Below are 19646 nucleotides of genomic sequence, written 5' to 3'. Positions count from 1 at the left end.
AAGCAAACACAGTTAGTTTAAAGATGTCCCTTTTGCAGCCAACCTCAAATTCTGTAGAACTTTGCAGGAATTATGAATATGTCATGTATGTCCTATCTGTGAAATTTAAACGTTAGTGTGTCCTCATATTCAAATTATGCAAGGAACCCGTTTACTTGCTAGACTTCACTGTCAGACACTATTGAGTGACTGACTGGCTTTTTTTCTTCTTTGGTAATAACATACATGAAAAGAGTTGTAAAGGGTACATGAGCATTTGTCTACATCAATAACCCACTTCTTGTGATGGCCAAGATTACACTGATTGAATCTTTGCGCAGCATAAAACGTATGACCATTCGGTACAATATTGTCTGAAAATCAAGACTATTACTTTTGGGCTCTATAGCCCTACAGTCGATTTGACAACTAATAGTCATTATTTTCCCACTTGAAGACATTTTCAAGCCCCACCTTTTTTAGGGAAGTTCTAAATAAGTATTATCTTTCAAATGCAGTTGGAATTTAACTTTTTCATTTTTTTTGGCCTGCAAATGGGACATAGTACCTTTAAATATTATGTATGATTAGAAAAAATAAGCAAAGTGCCTGCCAGGCGAGTCATCTCAGCCTGTCCAGAAATTACGAGTGTTCTTTATTTCATTAACACTTTTAAACCACCACCTACCCCGCCCCGTCCCCTTGATAAATTCTAGCATAACGCTTAATAAAATTATATCTAGATTTCTGTCGGCAAGCGTTACAAATTCTAAGAGCGTTATTCATTTTGAGAAAACGTTCAAAGCTTTGTTGGTAAAGTTAACAAAACGGAGGACCATTTTTACTCTCGAAGTATACCCACCCCCACGAGTATATAATAAGCCACCAGAAGAGACGAAACTGTTATTGTAGCTATTATAGCAAACACTCCTGCGCGGGGAAAAAAAAATATTTCAACGATGAAGAAAACTCTATTCCGGCTCCTTCACCCCCATCACAAGCATAATCTGATATGGTGATCAAAATGCCGAATTTTATAACTCATCGTGGGTAAATTATGCTAAATTTCTAAATTTCACTAAGGACCGGGGTGGGGGTGGGGTAGAACCCCTTCTCACACACAATGTGTTTATTGACTGAGATATTTTAATGTAATGTCTTATTCATCTTTTTTTCCCTGTCATATATAGTTTTAAAAACATTCATGTATCATATACGCCGGGGGGGGGGGGGGGGGAGGTAAATGTCAACTTTCAATTTCAGGGACCCCCCCCCCCCCCTTGAACCATTCCTTGTGCGTACAAACAGTGTCTAATTCGTCATTTTTTTTTCTTCAAAACTAAGAAAATCACAACGCCCTTTGTGTCTTATCTATGATCATTATTTCGAAATTATGGAAACAATCGTAACACGTGTCAGGGAATGTCATTTTTCAATTTTCTTACTTTAAACTGATAAAGTGTAAAAGAGAAATGCACTGCACAGAAACTGTAAACAAAATATGCAATACAGTATAACGGAAACTCATTAGTGCCGCCAGATAATTAACATAGTACATGCAGGAGCGTTAGCCCGTCGCGACGGTTCTAGGACAACCCCTTGGCAATCACCTCCGGCCAATTAGCAGCGGGACAATTACTTCCCCACCCCCTCCCGAAAATTACCCCTTCCCCCCGAGGACAACCACCCCCGAGGATACAATAATGTATCCCCCGGAAAATTACCAACCAGCCAAGGGCACTATAATATAGCATATCGACACGGTTTTGATCCTGGGGACTCACAGTTATGAGGCCATTGCTTTGTCACTGAATCATGACTGTATATACGCAGCGGGGGCTAGGGTAGGGGGCAGCCCCTACAAATAAAAAAACCCAACGAAAATGCAATAAATTATTGATAATTTATTGCATCTTTTAATTTTTGTTGTTGTGGGGGCTGCCCCTATCCTATAGCCCCGTTACGTACAGTCATGATTCAGTGGCAAAGCAATTGCCTCGTTACTCTGAGGCCCCAGGATCAAAACCGTGTCGATATGCTATATTAGTGCCTTTTTTGAGGCATTAATCCTCATTACTGTCAGTTATGACTTAAGGACGTAGGTCCCCTAGTTGATAAGCATAACACACACATGATCTAGCAGTCACGCAAAACAAACGCTCGCAAATTATTATTCAATAATATCCATTATGAATAAATCATTGTCAAAATCATTGTCAAAATCATTCTATAAATTGGGGTAAACAAAAATTAATCCACCTTGATGATGACCAACAGTGTATATATTATCTTGACCTATCACGAGTGCAGTGCATAATGGGAAATATAACACTTTTGAAAGTATATTGTTTTGATAACATTATAGGCTAAGGCTATTATAGTACTATCAGACAAAGATATATTGCTATTTGTTTTCGTTGATTGTCAAAAGTACATTCTCTAAATTCGATTCCCCCCCCCCCCCCTTTCTATCGAAGAATAATGGATTTTCAACCAAGTTGAAAAGTTGCTTTATATAAACGCACTCGGCAAAAAAAAAGGGGTGGGGACATTATTTATAATGAAGATTTTCACATAAATATAAACTTATCTTTCATAGATCAAAATAAACATAAATTAATCCTCTTTAAGGTATACGCAGATCGTGAATTACTAGTTTGTTTGTTTGTTGCTAGTAATTCATTTTGATGGGATAAATACTTTTAGAATTGTAGGAGGCATGTTTAATAAAGGGAAAACACAGATCCAGTCACATTTAGAAGGGCCCATTTTGTTTTGAAATGTGAAATCAGCAGCTTCCTTCCAATGTCATGTTTTTTCTGTTTTAAAAACAAGTTTACAACACCTTGGGACCGTTTTAATATAAAACTGTGTTTAGTACAGGAATATATCCAAATGTATACCACGACAATTCGTATTCCCTTTTTGTTACATAACAGCTGGATAGACTATGACTATTATTATATCATAATGAGATTGGAAGAAAAAAAAACATTAAAAGAAAGAGTTGCGATGAAATTGGCAACAATAGTCAAATTTGACTAATAGCTAATACCAAACGAAGAAGAAGAAGAAGCGTCACACCCCGGTGCAGGGCACGTTCAGTGTTTATAGGTTGGTGCCATGCACCACAATATTGTCTAGCACAAAATTGTTCGGAAATGGAATCAGCAACCTTGGCAACTTTGCCACCATGAAAATACTCTATTGTGTGCTAACAATATACCAAAATGCTGTTTGGGAATACAACATTTTGAAACCATGACAATGTGAACAATCTTATTGAAGTAAGGGTGCTTTGCATCCGGGCTTTGCATCCACCTATAAACGTATTTGGCGGAGGGAGTGGCTATTGTAGAGCGGAATTGCACCCTTACTTCCTAGTGTGTATGTAACTCATAAAATCCGCCCTTGCTTTTATTTTTAACAAATTGTAAATTGTAATTTCATTAAAAATTTCTGCTTTCAATTCAATTCAATTCAGAACTTTATTTCAGACTCAGCTGCATAAGGCAGATGTCCATGCATAAAACATATGTTACATAGATATATAGGGAGTATAAACATGATGAATATAATAACAACAAATCTTACAAAGAGTATAACAAACTAAACTATACGTACATACAATCTAATCTCTAAGAGTAACCAGGGCATGTGAGTTAAAGTCTCACCTCCCTGGAGTAACAGGCCTGTATCTGTAAGGTTGATAACAGTAGAACAATCTTACTCTAAGCTGTACCTGTAACTGTAAGGAAGTTGTATCTTGTAACAATCTCTGCTCAACTAACCAGAACAATATACTAATAATAGATAACCAGTATAACAAACAACAATATACTGCTCCCATGAGAGGCTGGATATTGATAACACCATGGAGATATCTATCTTATATCTCCATGGTAACACCAACATGTGTCAGCAGGCTATTCAGCCAAAATTTCCAGAGGCTCGATGACAACCCGCATCTCAGATCGAGACATCCGGCCACTCTCTGGATAATTAATACATGAGATTTCGTAATACAGCCGAACAGGCTGGAACATGAATCCTGGATCGATGAGCAGGCTTAGACCTACAACATCGTGTTTTAAAATAAATTAAGTAAGTAAAACACTCTTTCATCAGATGATTTTTAAAATAAATTAGCAATTTTCTAGGTGTAAACTTTTTTTGGACTCACACTGCATAATGGCGTTGCGTCAGGGTATTCCCCTCGTGCGATATATGATGTCATCGATCGGTGTGTGAGTCAGTGTATTGGGTTTTGACAGATGTTTTATTTATCTGGTACGCGATATATATATATACAGGTCCGCGTTTGAAGAAACCATATTTTACGTCCACATTGGCCATGCACACACACCAAACCTGCTTTTAGTTCGATAATTCTTCATATGCTTAGACCCTACACATCATTTTCGCAGGTTACAGGGGTTACAGCAGTCTTTCCAAGATCTTGTAAGTTTTAGTAAGATTATATATACCGTACCGACTCTACTATAATAAATTTAAGTTTGTTCTGAGATTATTTATAATGTCCTGTATGGTTGTGAACATCCAGATTAAGGGAAGGCTTCCTTTTGCGACAGCCACCCAAGAACAAAAGAAACTCAACTCGTTCTCTCGCAGATCATCGGTAGCGTGCTGGACTGTAGATCAGTGTGATGTGATGCATGATGTTCTGTGCAATGTCAGTCAGAGTGTTTGCTTGGATGGATAGATAGCATGCAAGAGTATGAACAGATTGAAGGAGGAATGGAAGGAGAGAAGAGAGAATGTTGGCTATAGACTAGAGGTGCATCGGATGTCGCAAACGGAGATCTTTCCAAAATCCAATTAAGGTACAGACCAGTTTTGGAAACGCCCCCCTATCAAAAAATAAAATGGAAGCTCTATACCAATCATGTGAAAGAATATGTTATGACTACGTGATCATGCAAATTTTGCCAAGAAACCACCTACTATATATATTTGATAAATTATTTTTATCTATTTGGATCTGATAGATATAACGCAGGTGTCGCGCACATGTGCGTAATGTACAGTGCTCGTAACTTTACCAAGACTGGGCCAAATTTCTTATCATTTTGATGATTCCAGAACCTTGCAGTACACACCAATACTTATAGACCTAGATGCTAGATGATCAACCTTACCTGATCAATTCCACAACGTATCTTTCACAATGCAATCGTATGACCATAGTACTGGTTTTTATCTTTAACCACTGCACTGCTTCACTTCGAACTTCACACTTCATTGTCTAGACTATAGAGATTCAAGATTCAAGATTTAAGATTTATATATTTCTTTCATGCACAGACATGAATGAAAACAATACATTCATGAACAGTAACAAAAAGTTCATCATCAAGAAGAATAAATTCATGAACAATAACAAGAGAGTTATAAAATAATAAAGACATTGAAAATGTGGAAAAGAGGTGGTCTGTAAAAAAGCACAGCTTCTTAAACACAGATCACTTTTACAGGAACCGTTGAACAACAAAAAAGATTTTAAAAGAAGTAGATTAATAATAAAATAGAAATGGAAATGGGGAAGGTGAATAAATGTACAATACAGGGGGTGCGCGGTGGGGCTAAGAATACTAATCTATAGTTACCTATACTGAATAAAAAGAAATATCAGATCTATCACTAATTTATAGAAATTAGAATATGGTACATTAAAAGAAACAGAATAATGATAACAGAATAGTAAAGAATAGGGGAAGGTGGATAAATGTACAATACAGAGGAGGGGGGGGGGGGGGTCAATCAATGCTAATCCAGTTATCCATATTGAATGTAAATAAATATCAGATCTATTCACTGTAGGTGTACAGTAGACAAAATTTCGGCTAGCTATATACTAGTCTTCTTCTTCTGGATATAATGCCTCCTTCAATACTAAAGATTCTTGCAGATGTATATACTGGGGTGATGGACCACTACACCGGGGTTTCCCCTATACTCTTTACGAATGGTGCAGTGGGTTCTTAACATGCTATGGTGGTGACTCTCCTCTACACGGTAACACTGGGCCTCCATTTAATGTCCTATCCGAGGGACAGAGTGTTTTCTACTTAACGTAGCCTGTGTCTATGAAACAGGGGAGGGGCACATATAACACACAAGACAGGCTTCAGTCATCCGCCTGGGTGGGATTCGACAGGCAGACGCTTTACCGACTGAGCCAACTGAGGCCTATAATGGTTATACCTAGGTATAATGTTATGGGGATATTAATTCCATTGCACTGAGGATATATAGGCATTTAAAGATATACCAGGTAGGGCATATAGGTATAGGCCTAGACTTAAAAATAACAAGCAAGTGTTTATGGACAATAACCCAGCCCCCCCCCCCCCAGAAAATTACCCCTATAGACTAGGACAATGACCCCCCAACCCTGAAAATTACCCCCAAGGGCTAGGCTACTAGGCTAGGAGTAGCTAGCGTTATAGCAGGACAACTATCCCCCCCCCCCGAAAATTACCCCCTGATTGTAAAAAGGGCCATCTTCTTCTTCTTCTTCTTCTTCTTCTTTTTCTTCTATCAGTACAATACATCTGCTTCCTTCAGGTTTGAAGATTCTTGCAGATGGTTGACTCGGCTCAGTGTGTGTGGGTGTATATATAAATGAGTTAGGATGCAGCATGCATTATTTATAAGGTGTAAGTAAAAAGTCTTGATCAGTTTAGCACTGCATGGCCTTCCATCAGTCTTTGACGGAAAGCTATTGGAAAGGGGGCATTAAATTGAATATGCTGAATGGGAGAGCGTTCGTTGCCCAAACAGTCTTGTGGCAGAAGGACTGTTTGAGGAGGACGTACTGTTCTGCAGTTGGGGATCTGGTAGCCATTTAGCATCTGCATGTGTTGATCGTGTTCTTCTGGAACCAGCAAGTTTAAGGGATTCAAAGTCTACCTTTTTTTGCCTGTATCTCTAGCAAATGTATAGTCCCATGGATGGACATGTTTAATAATGATCGACATGAGATGATGAGAGATAATTTTCTCTTGATCATTGAGGATTAGCCCGATTAGGTTTTATATAATAATAATAATAATACAAACGTTACTTATATAGCACCCTACATTACAAATGGAAAGTGGTGGGGATCTTGTTTAACTTTGAGAAAGTTGGTGGTGTTGTTGTTTTTTGTTGTTGTTTTTTGTTTTTTTTTTTTTGTTTTTTTTTTTTTTTTTTTTTTTTTTTTTTTTTTTTTTTTTTTTGGGGGGGGGGGGGGGCGGGGGGTCTTACTCTGGTTGTGAAATAGTGACACACTAGTATACATGTACATGTATGTATGTATGGTGTGTATTTTGTAAGTGATATGGATGCCTGTCCTAATGATAGCCTGTTTTCTTCTTTCATTCTAATCTCAAGGAACAATGGAAGAGGAACCTGAAGAAACACTATATGGGCGTGCAATTTTGTTATCCGAGAAAAGGTATTAGTAATTGATGGTATAAAAACTTGAAACGCATCAAATGATGAAGGATTTTTGCACTTCAACTTTACAGATTTTGAGAAAATACAAAATATTTGCATTACGGTAGGCCTATAAATGAACTCATTTGCTGGTTTGACACTTTGAAACAAATTTTACCAGTCCCCAGTATCCTCCCTCCCCCCCCCCCCTCAGTTCTTTCCAGTATATAATGAAAATCTGAACTAAAGCATTAAAGATTTTAATAATAAATATGAATTTAAAAATATAAAAGAAAATTAACATGCCTTCGATCAGGCTTCTGCTATAAAAGGCAAATATATTTTGTATGTATTTGTGGTTCGTAGACCAATATACTACAACATGTCAGGTAAAAATACCAAGACATGAATATCCATAAACCCACTTTTAGCCCTGTTATAAATCGCAATGTTTTAATGTACTAAACTACAGTATGATTTGAGCCATACTATGGTGATGCACACTAATACCAATTATCGCTATCGAAACTTGTAAAGTAACAATTATTGATTTTTTCAGCCCATGGGAAAATCCAAAGGCTTTTTCAGGATTGGAGGAGAAATCAGAAGAAGTTGCCGCTCCAGAAGAAGAGGATACATCTAATAAGGGAAAGGATAGCTGGTCACCTACATGTTCAAATAAGAAACGCATACACAAGGTATCTGCATTTGTACATATGAAGAGCCTAATTCCACTTCAGATGAAAATTGAGTTATTGATATCAGAACATTGTTCACTTAAGTCTTTCAACAAAATTATTTAAATTATCTGAATTTTGGGAGCAATTATGAAAAAATGCACCTTCTAATATCACTTTTCCATAGATGCCTGTACAAAATCTAGTAAACAATTTCTTTTTTCTCAGAATTTACAAAAATGGATTTAGCTCGATCCTTTTGGAATTAAACTCTTCATATATTGTCTCCTAAAGTTTGAAGACATTTTTAGAAATAAGATATTGAAGAAATTTATTATTCATGTCCAATAATGTGCCGATACATTTTTCTACATCGTAGGGGTCGTTATCATATATGCCCATGCAGGCACCATGCAAGACCAAAACAGTCTTCCTGGTAGGTTAAAAGAGCAAGAATTTGTCTGAATTGACCATTAGTTTAGAAATTAAAGTGCCTCATCCGGATCTCATTTTGTGATTTACAAAAACTATTGCCCTTTGAAGCATCCCAATTTTAGTATTTTTGCACACATCAAGGCTTGTCAAGTCATGCATGCAACATGACGGGTCGGGCTAACTGGGACCGGATACAACTCGGCCCAGCTGCGAAAATGGTCAGTTTTTGCAGGTTCAGGGTTAGGTTTAGGTCTAGGTTTAGGGTTAGGGTTAGGGTTAAATGACAAAAAATGACAGTTTTTGCAGCGTGGCCGAGTTGTCCCCAGGTCCGAGTTAGCCCGGATCCAACATGACATACCGGTACATTAACCTATGATAGATTGTGGTTATTTTGCATCAATCCCTGTCATTTTTATCTTTTTATCATTTCTTCTCATGAACCATTGACATGGTATAGTCACTATAGTGTAGGTTTCAAGTTAATAACTGGAAATATGTCCAACCACGTTTTCATTACATTTTGTATCATTTTAGTGCAAGACAGATCAGTTGGTATGGACATAATTGTCAGAGACAAAATCAAAACAAAAATAGGAATGCCTGTCTCGTATCAAACCAATTTAAGATGGGCCTGGTTATGTTAAACATAACAAAAGATATCCAGTACCATTCTTTGCCAAGGTTATATTTTCTTACGATAGGTATAGCTATCACTCCATTTTTTAAAAATTAGTTTTTCAGAGATTGTGAAAACTTTAGAGCTTTGTCCAATTTTCATAAATTTGCTGTCCAAAATGTGCAAGAAAGAGATAAAAGAAATATCTTAATATGCTAGGCATGACAAAAAATATGAGAAAGTGATGTTGGATGGTTTCAATGAAAAAACATTTTACATGTTTATACCTAAGTTATAGTTCTGCCTTTAATATGTGTATTTTTTTCTCACAGACATGGATAGACGAGCTAGCAAAAGACGAGCCAACAAAAATCGAGCACAAGTACATGTACATGTGGATGTCCTTTCTAATGCTTATGGTAATAAGTGTATCAGGAGCTGATGGAAAAGGTTTGAATTGTGTTAAGAATTATTATTAAATAGTTGAAACAACAAGTGTACATCACTAGAGTGAGACAAATTGATGTTGGGTAAAAGAACATTAAATGCCGAGGTCATGCAGCAAGTCAATTGATATGAATTGTAAAGGGTTTTAAAATCTTATTTTGAGCAAAGTAATGACTGTTTTAGCTGTGAACTTAAAATATATAACTTGTATGCATCACTGAAGGGAGCAAAGTGATCAGATTTTGGGGTCATCAGATAGTCGTAATCATCACATGGCATGTTAATATAGACTTTTTGTTCTCATTGTGATATTCCAAGAATAATTCAAGCCACAATATTAACTGAATTTAGGCAGAGGCATATTGGCAATGCAGTCACATTTGTCTGGTTATTTTTATTACTACATATCTTCATTTGTTTGTTTTTTCCTTTTTTTTCTTAACTTCACATTCTCCAGTTCATCTTCAACGGGGAAACTTCAGGAAAACTACTATAGCAGCCGATGAGACTCAAAGAGCCACCGACCCGGTTTTCAAACCGCTTAATGACTCGGTCTTCTCCATCTTTGCGAGAGGCGGACATGACCCCGAAAGATATGAATGTACTTCAGATTTTGTGTCAAAAAATCGAAGTTGCAATATAGTTGTAGGGGACAGGAGTAAGGCTGAGTGTGAGGGACTTCAGATCTCTGGGAATGCATCTTACACTTACATTGCCCTAGTTGGCTCAAAAATGATTCACGACCTCACAATCTTCTGCATCTACCAACAAGTACCTTCAGACTACTCCCTGTACTTTCTGGAGGTGTCCAAGATTCAAGAGCAAGGTAATGTTTCCCTTCAGCAGATAATAATAATAACATTCCGTTTTATATAGCGCTCAATACATCGATCCAATGATGTGCCTAAGTGCTTTACAGATATATTATTACCCCGGTCAACGGCTTCAGGCTCACCCGCACACAATGTGTGCACATTTTCCACTCCCTGAGGAGCATTCCAGCCAGTCGCCATTTTACAAGCGTACACTTGCTCGTCCAACCACATGAACGTTCGCATCCTACAGATATTCTTGTGTTTTTAAAGGAGAATGAAATCCAACAAACTGGTATGGATATCGTTATTCCAAATTGTCAGCATGTTATATAGAAGATTGTAAAATTTCTTCAACACCTATTTGATTATTCAGCAAGGAAACATATATCACCAAAGTTCCCAATTTCCTTGCATGAAAGTCAGCATGTTGATTGAGTTGTACAACTTGTGAATATACAAAAATGAATGCAAAGGCTATCAGCTGGGACGGGGGGGGGGGGGGGGGGGGGGGGGACAGAGGTCAAAAGCAAGTGAATAACAGTTCAGCATACATTCTTTTTCCATGAAATGTCTACCAGCCTCTGATATTTTAAAGTCCAAACAAAAAGCGTGTACGTGTTTAAATGCATTCATACATGTATATTCATTACAGTAAACCTTTAAAACGCTTAATGAAGACAGAGCATTTTTTTAAATAGTTAAGTTTCTTCTTCCGCATCAGATTCTAATGGGCTTAATGGATTATGCAAGAGGAAAAAGATATTAAATGAATGATGTTTTGAGAGCAATTTGTTGTAACTGATGCATATATTATTCATGTAATTTTTACCGCTTGTATTATCGTTTGGTTTTAAAGATTGTGTGTTTAAAATTGTTCTTCCTTTTTTTTCAGCTTCTGATTGTACATCCTGGAGGAATGCCTTCATCGTCGTCATACCACTTCTGATCATCATCATGCCTTGTATGACCTTAGCTATCCAATACATCTATAAGAGAAGTAAGTTTAAGCAGCAACATGCTTTATGCATCCATGGTCCTTGTCGCAGGGATTTAGTAACTTGATTATTTGTTAGGCTTTTTCTTTTTTTTCTTCTTCTTTTTCTTCTTTTTTTGTGTCCACAAGATATAGAATCTTCTACATTTAAATATCTACATTGCATAACAAAAAAAGTACACACATTGAAAATATCCTCAAAAAACTTAATTTCATGATATCTGCATGATATTTCCTCATGAAATTATTTGTGAATGTCTATTCAATCAGATGGCACTTAAATTATTTTCATTTGTATAAGCAAAATTTTCTATTGATATTAAAATCAACAATAGTTTGGGGAATTTCAATTAAAAACATTCTCTATACCTTTACAAATATTTATACAAGAGAAGACATTTGAATTAATCAATGTGGTGCATTTTATTGAATTACATTTTGCTATTGTATATTATATTATATATTCCTCAAGTTGTGCTGTTTGATGGTGTCATAGGTGGTATTTAAGAGAACAAAAAATAGCTGTTTGACAGAGTATCAGTTTTCCATTCCTTTTGTGCTTAAATCCCCCACCCTTACTCCACATTTTTTTTTGTGGGATTCAAATGTTATTGTTTTATTTAACCCTTTTGTATGCAGACAAATTAATGACACATGTACTCACAAGTGACACTGATACAAGCCATGATGGTCATGAGTAATTATTATTTTATTAGAAAAAGTCCAACAATAGATTATCTTTTTTTCTTTAAATTTTTATAAGTGTAGAACATAGAAGTTAGTTTTAAAGAAATAAATGACAACATAGCTGTGTATATTTCAAATATACATACATGTACCGGTAGTTTAATATACTGATGTTTATTTGTTATTGTTCATGTTGTGTTTTTTAATTTTTTTGGGGGGTGGGGGCGGTGGAAATATAGGTACATTTTGACCCACCAAACTTTTAAACTCAAAAGTCAATCAAAAATGTACTCATGATCAGGCCTTATAGCCCATTTCATTAAAATGAACTAAACATAAAAGTACTCACCTTTTTAATGAAGAGGGAGGGGAGAGGGGAGTCAAGGTGTGAAGCGGGATGAGAGAATGGCTTTACATGTGCTGTATATCCATGTGTATTATGATGTATGAGCATGTTGAAATGTGGATGGCAGATTGGGGGGGGGGGGGGTAACAAAAAAGCCTTTTTAGGGATAAAAATATAAACATTAATATATAAATTGTATTGTCACTTCATGGGCACATTGTTGATGGACAATAGAATACAGAAACTATGTCCTATCTTGTTTCTGTTTAATTTGCGAAACAAATAATATAAACCATGCTCCATTATTAGAATTGATGGTATGGTATACATAGGGAGACTGTTGGTCCATGCAACATCTCATTGTTAAATTATTGTTTTCTATTCTCTACTACAGGATGAATGGTTATGCTGCCTCAAGCTGAACGGGAGAAGGAGCCTTTAAAGTTCAAGGACTTTTTTTTTTTTTGGGGGGGGGGTTTAACTTTCAGTTGGTTATTAAACATTAGCAATTCTGTAATCTTCTCGTATATCGGAGGGATAAAATATCCCCTACTTTATCTTAAGTTTTATTTCAAGTTTCACTAAAAATAAGATGGGCGATAGCGTTAAAGTTGCATGTATCATGTTTATAACTGTAATGGGTGCACAAAAAGAAAGAGATTAAGATTAAATGAAAGATCAAATCTGAGATATAAATTAGTGGTCTTTAAATTAATACCTGTTATATTTTTTTAATAAAATAAAATATTTGGGAGATGAAATCTTGCTCAGAATACCACCGTGGGTTTTATGGTTGAATAATATCTACTACATTTAGAACATGTCTTGATAATGCATGTAGTTTACCATGTTAATAACCCTTCTGTACAAGTATGAATAATCTGCAGTCAAACCTGCTTTTGACGCATATTGTGTTTCCCCTAAAACGTGTGTTTATGTAAACATGTCAAGACCATGTACCTGGCTAGAGAGACCACTTTTTGTATCTGCTTTCGGTGGTCTTTCTGTACAGGTTTAAATGTATATACTGCTCCTAGTTTTAAATAATTTGTGATGGTCATATTTTTTCAGATTGTAGATTTTGTAAATACATGTATGGTGGTGTGACCTTAGTACACGGACAATTCCATATCTTTAAAAATCTGTAAGATTATGAAAATCTAATATGGCCAATGGAAAGAGGAACATAAAATAACATAGAGACAAAAGTTCTTAGGAAAAGGGTCTAAAAGTATAAAAATAACGACAAAAGATTTGCAAATTTTGCAGTCTTTTGCCTCTGTTGCGATAAAATGTGAACTTTCTGACAATGGTGTAGAAATCTTCATTTAGAGAGAATATGTCATCAAAATTGTAAGTAAAAAGTAATATTAAATTCCTGACTGTATGATAGTTTGACTTTCAATTTATTCAATTTCTTTACCTTTGATGGATTGTTTTTTGATATTTCCCTTGTAAACTCTTTTACGCGAATTATGGACTCGTTTTCTTTTAATTGTTCAGTTTATGTGTATATAGCACATTTGTAAAGCACATTCCGGGCCGATCTGACATCAAATTGCTAGTTGCTTCCATTTGTAGTCTACAATTTTGATGTTCATTTGGAACTAATTAATCTGAATAAGTTTGTATAGAATATGAGAAATCCTGGGTCGAATATCACATTCTCATTTTTGTTAAAGGTAAAGACCAGTAATGGAAACGCCCCAATTTCAAAAAAGTGAAATGGAAGCTCTTATTACCAATCATGTGAAAGAATATGTTTTTGACTAATACATGATGATAATAATTTTGCTGGGAAACCGCCTACTAATTGATATATTTGGTAAATTAGTTTATCTATTGGCCTGTGAGAGATAAACGCACGTGTCGCGCACGTGTGCGTAGTCCCATATACATCTTTCTGTGTACAGTGCTTGTAACTTTACGAAAACTGGGCCAAATTTCTTATAATTTTGATGATTCCAGAACCTTGCAGTACACACCAATACTTGTATGCTAAATGATCAACCTTTTCTGATCGATTCCACAACGTTTCTTTCACAATGCAATCGCATGACCATAACTGGTCTTTATCTTTAAGGTCCACAAACTTTAGTCACCCCATCAAACATATTTAAGTTGAATTCACTTATACATGTTCAAGTATCTTAAATACATTCCTATTTTTTGCATGATGTTCAATTTATTTACATGTAGGTAGAAGCATTTGTTTTTATATTATCTGACATTGGAAATGAGCAGTGTCTCTTAAAAGGGGACCAAAAATCATAATATGTATGCTTTATAATTGGGTTCCTTGCTGGTATGGCTTCTGGGTTTTGCTGTAAAAAAATATACATGTATGTAGTTGTCAATGTAGAAATTTACCATAGATGTTAAGGTATACCGGTATTTGTAATATAACTGATTAACTGAAGACACTGAGAAGGGCTATCGAGAGATGTATGGAAATAGACCATTTTGGAAAGACAATTTGATGTACGAGGGTCATACTCGAATAAAACTGGAGGAGATAAGAGATAGGAGTTGCAATTAAGTTCAATTATTTGCCATTGATTTGAATCGATGATGAGGGTCCAAACATTCTTAAATCAGAAGAAGAACATGCCCTGTGGATCTGTAGAGCATGATATATGTAGAGATATATCTCTCAAAATGGGGGAGCAAACCTTCATTCATGCTGGGCCTTCATTATGGAATACTCTCCCTCAATGGATTACGAATAACAGTTCTGGTGAAGTGTTAAAAAAAAATCTTAAGAAATATCTGTTTAATTTAGCCTATAATTGATTACCATTACCTTTCATGTCTGTACCTTTCCTATTGCACTTTTGTAAATATTCATCAAGTATTTTATCTTTGCACAAGCTGCGCCTTGAGCATTTGATTGTCAAGTGGATTTGGCGCCACACAAATCTTATGTATTATTATTACATTCACTGAGAGCTTCTAAAGCTGAAGGTCCAAATGGGATGACCAAAGACGACCAAAACTTGATAGCCTAAAAGAATTTGTTATTGAACATTTCAACAACATATGCCAGAATATATTCCTGAGGATCTGAAAAGTCGATGTATGTGCCAATCCCTAAGAAACCTAAGGCAGGCGTACGTGAAGATTTTAGAACTGTTGGGTCTTGTGAGTCGATATAGCCAAGTTGCTCTGGAACAACATGATTGTATTTCTTACATTTGTTTTAAATGCTTATAATTGATTTGTAATGTTTTGTTGGAAACATGAATACAATTTTTAATTAAAATTTGAAAATTTGAAATTGATTATGGAGGGCACTATAGCTGGTATAAAAGATCAAATTGAAAAAGAAGTAGGTCAGGAACAGTTTGGTTTCATACCTCGAAGTGGTACAAGGGAAGCCAGATTCAGTATGAGAGTATTTGAAGAAATATATATTATTTATATATAATATATAATATTTTACACTACAAATAAATAGATCTTGTTCAATTTTACTATGTGCAATGTTTAGTCTGATGTTAGTTTTAAATGTTGAATTATTAATGATTGAAAGTCCCTTTCCACACTAAATATGAAATATGAGAGAGGGGGAGATGAGAGGGTCAGGAGGAGAGGGAGAGAGAGAGAGAGAGAGAGAGAGAGAAAGCAAGAGGGGGAGAGAGAGATGAGAGAAAGCGAGAGGGGAAGAGAGAGAGATGAGAGAAAGTGAGAGGGGAAGAGAGAGAGATGAAAGAAAGTGAGAGGGGGAGAGAGAGATGAAAGAAAGTGAGAGGGGGGAGAGAGAGATGAGAGAAAGTGAGAGGGGAAGAGAGAGATGAAAGAAAGTGAGAGGGGAGAGAGAGATGAGAGAAAGTGAGAGGGGGAGAGAGAGATGAGAGAAAGTGAGAGGGGGAGAGAGAGATGAGAGAAAGTGAGAGGGGAAGGGAGAGAGAGATGAAAGAAAGTGAGAGGGGGAGAGAGAGATGAAAGAAAGTGAGAGGGGGAGAGAGAGATGAAAGAAAGTGAGAGGGGGAGAGAGAGATGAAAGAAAGTGAGAGGGGAAGAGAGAGAGATGAGAGAAAAGCGAGAGGGGAAGAGAGAGAGATGAGAGAAAGTGAAAGGGGGAGAGAGAGATGAGAGAAAGTGAGAGGGGGAGAGAGAGATGAGAGAAAGTGAAAGGGGGAGAGAGAGATGAGAGAAAGTGAGAGGGGGAGAGAGAGATGAGAGAAAGTGAGAGGGGAAGAGAGAGAGATGAAAGAAAGTGAGAGGGGGAGAGAGAGATGAGAGAAAGTGAGAGGGGGAGAAAGAGATGAGAGAAAGTGAGAGGGGGAGAGAGAGATGAGAGAAAGTGAGAGGGGGAGAGAGAGATGAGAGAAAGTGAGAGGGGAAGAGAGAGAGATGAAAGAAAGTGAGAGGGGGAGAGAGAGATGAAAGAAAGTGAGAGGGGGAGAGAGAGATGAGAGAAAGTGAGAGGGGGAGAGAGAGATGAGAGAAAGTGAGAGGGGGAGAGAGAGATGAAAGAAAGTGAGAGGGGGAGAGAGAGAGATGAGAGAAAGCGAGAGGGGAAGAGAGAGAGATGAAAGAAAGTGAGAGGGGGAGAGAGAGATGAGAGAAAGTGAGAGGGGAAGAGAGAGAGATGAAAGAAAGTGAGAGGGGGAGAGAGAGATGAGAGAAAGCGAGAGGGGGAGAGAGAGATGAGAGAAAGCGAGAGGGGAAGAGAGAGAGATGAGAGAAAGCGAGAGGGGAAGAGAGAGAGATGAAAGAAAGTGAGAGGGGGAGAGAGAGATGAGAGAAAGTGAGAGGGGGAGAGAGAGATGAGAGAAAGCGAGAGGGGGAGAGAGAGATGAAAGAAAGTGAGAGGGGGAGAGAGAGAGATGAGAGAAAGTGAGAGGGGAGAGAGAGATGAGAGAAAGCGAGAGGGGAAGAGAGAGAGATGAGAGAAAGCGAGAGGGGAAGAGAGAGAGATGAGAGAAAGCGAGAGGGGAAGAGAGAGAGATGAAAGAAAGTGAGAGGGGGAGAGAGAGATGAGAGAAAGTGAGAGGGGGAGAGAGAGATGAGAGAAAGCGAGAGGGGGAGAGAGAGATGAAAGAAAGTGAGAGGGGGAGAGAGAGAGATGAGAGAAAGTGAGAGGGGGAGAGAGAGATGAAAGAAAGCGAGAGGGGAAGAGAGAGAGATGAGAGAAAGTGAGAGGGGAAGAGAGAGAGATGAAAGAAAGTGAGAGGGGGAGAGAGAGATGAAAGAAAGTGAGAGGGGAAGAGAGAGAGATGAGAGAAAGTGAGAGGGGGAGAGAGAGATGAGAGAAAGCGAGAGGGGAAGAGAGAGAGATGAGAGAAAGAGAGAGAGGGAGAGAGAGATGAGAGAAAGCGAGAGGGGGATAGATGGGAGTGAAGGGAGGAGAGAGGGATCAAGAAATGGGAGACGTAGGGAGATGTTAGATCGGGAGGGTAGAACATTAGAAAAGAGAATACGATGAACGAGGGTCGTATAAAACTAAGCTAAGAATCATTCACATAAATCTTCAGTTCACGCATTCAAAAATGCCTCAGAATATAAATCAAGGCTAAAAAAAATTCCGAGGCCCTTAGTGGGCCCCTAACCCCACGCCATAAAGGCTTTGCACTAGTTTGCAATTTCGTACATTTCACCATTTTCACGCCCCCCCCCCCCCCTTGGAAAGTCCTGGATCATTCCCTGGTACTGTGTAACTTGATATTAATTTTGTCTATCATGATTGTCTTTGTGACCTAACATTTTTCTCACATACAATAATAGTCCATCATCCACAAATGGCCGGCAGACATTGGTCTAAAAACGGGACAGCTGGAAAGTTGTTATAAGAACGGAAATGGGCATGTAATGAGAGATATTATAAAGATTGATTATGAGGCAGCAACAGGTAAAGGGGGCATTTCAGGAAGATGACAATACATCGATGATTAATTAATATGTATCCAACAACATAATCCTCTCCGCTTATGTATACAACGGAGCGTAGTAACTGAGCGAGACGAGTTTATAGATAGAACACCCAAAAACAAAAATACAGTGTACTTAAAAAAGCCTTAATTTAAAGCTATCATTTCCTTAAATGTTTCTTTTTTTTCTTCTTTTTTTTTTGAATCTCCGGAATCGCCAACCCTGGTGGCAGAAAATATCATGTCTTCCTTTCAAAGTTGAAAATGAAATTATTTTTATGACACTGCGTTGTCAAAGTAGACTGGCTGATGAGAGAAAAATTATATCGGAGGGGAACTATTAAGAAAATTCAGCTATTTAAAAATATACATCAACAATGGTTTTATAGACAACTACCTCCAGAAAATCACCCCACCTGAGGACAACCGCCACCCCAAAGGACAATACCCCCCCCCCCCCCGAAAAAAAAATCTGCTTTTATTAAAAAGAAAATAATTTCAGGGTGGACTATCCCTTGAACAGGGGTTGATTTTTCTGGGGGGGGGGGGGGGGGTAATTGTCCTAGGGGGTATTTTTCAGTGGTGGGGGTAGTTTTCCGGGGGTTGGTTTTCGGGGGGGGGGGATTGTCCAGGGGTTAATTGTTCTGATACGATAACAATACATTTATTTTCTTCACTTCTTAGAGCGCCGCTGGAGTTCAACCTCAAAGTAGAAAAGATATTACCTCTGTAGGCGGTTTTACAAATATAGTTTGACAGTTGAGGCCTACAATTATAAATTCTTGACTCAAGCAACTGAATCATTACAAAATGTAAATGGAAGGGTTAAACATTAAGGCATGAACCTGTGTAAGCCTTCTTTTATTGGTTTTTTCCCCTTTCATTTTTTTTCTTCTAGCTTTCTTAATTTCTCTTTTTTCTTCTCTCCTTCTTTTTTTTTCCTCCTTTCTTTACCTTTTTCCCTTTTCAATTTTTAAAGAGTATTGGCACCCCAAATAAGCCCACCTCCCTGCATACGCCAGTCGCCAGTGCAGAGTAATGGAGAGGTGATGAGAGCGTATTTTAGGCCTTGGCCTATAGTGCAATTAACATATAGGAGATCGGGTGTCAAAAGTGCCCCTTTTACTTTTACTTTGAAAGTGCCCCTATTAATTTTTTAAAGTGCCCCTTCCCCTTTCCACCTCTGATAAGTGCCCCTTTTATTTTGACACGTACCCCTTTTCCTTTGCAATAAGTGTCCATTTTCCATTCTCATAAGTGCCTTTTTTCAATCTCTAGTAAGTTCCCCTTTTCAGTTACGAGAAGCGTCCCGTTTCACTTTTGATTAGCGCCCCCTT

At 37.4% G+C, this 19646-nt stretch overlaps 1 protein-coding gene across 2 annotated transcripts; it reads left to right on the top strand.

The window, feature by feature from the left end:
* Positions 1–3825: 3825 nt before the first annotated feature.
* LOC105444693 lies at positions 3826–12899 on the top strand. 2 transcript variants are annotated; one of them, XM_030979490.1, is made up of 7 exons: positions 3826–4083; positions 7375–7438; positions 7979–8117; positions 9480–9597; positions 10052–10420; positions 11302–11406; positions 12831–12899. In XM_030979490.1, exons 2-7 carry the CDS (start codon positions 7380–7382, stop codon positions 12833–12835), a joined length of 795 nt encoding a protein of 264 aa, XP_030835350.1. In that variant the 5' UTR covers positions 3826–4083; positions 7375–7379; the 3' UTR covers positions 12836–12899. The 2 variants fall into 2 exon arrangements, with proteins under 2 accessions (XP_030835350.1, XP_011677567.2); XM_011679265.2 differs by lacking the exon at positions 3826–4083 and adding an exon at positions 4097–4440.
* The last annotated feature ends 6747 nt before the right edge of the window (positions 12900–19646 follow it).

This window comes from Strongylocentrotus purpuratus, unplaced genomic scaffold (genome assembly GCF_000002235.5).
Source record: "Strongylocentrotus purpuratus isolate Spur 01 unplaced genomic scaffold, Spur_5.0 spur5_scaffold_10, whole genome shotgun sequence".
NCBI classification, from domain to species: Eukaryota; Metazoa; Echinodermata; class Echinoidea; order Camarodonta; family Strongylocentrotidae; genus Strongylocentrotus; species Strongylocentrotus purpuratus.
This window is presented reverse-complemented; position numbering and strand designations above follow the sequence as displayed.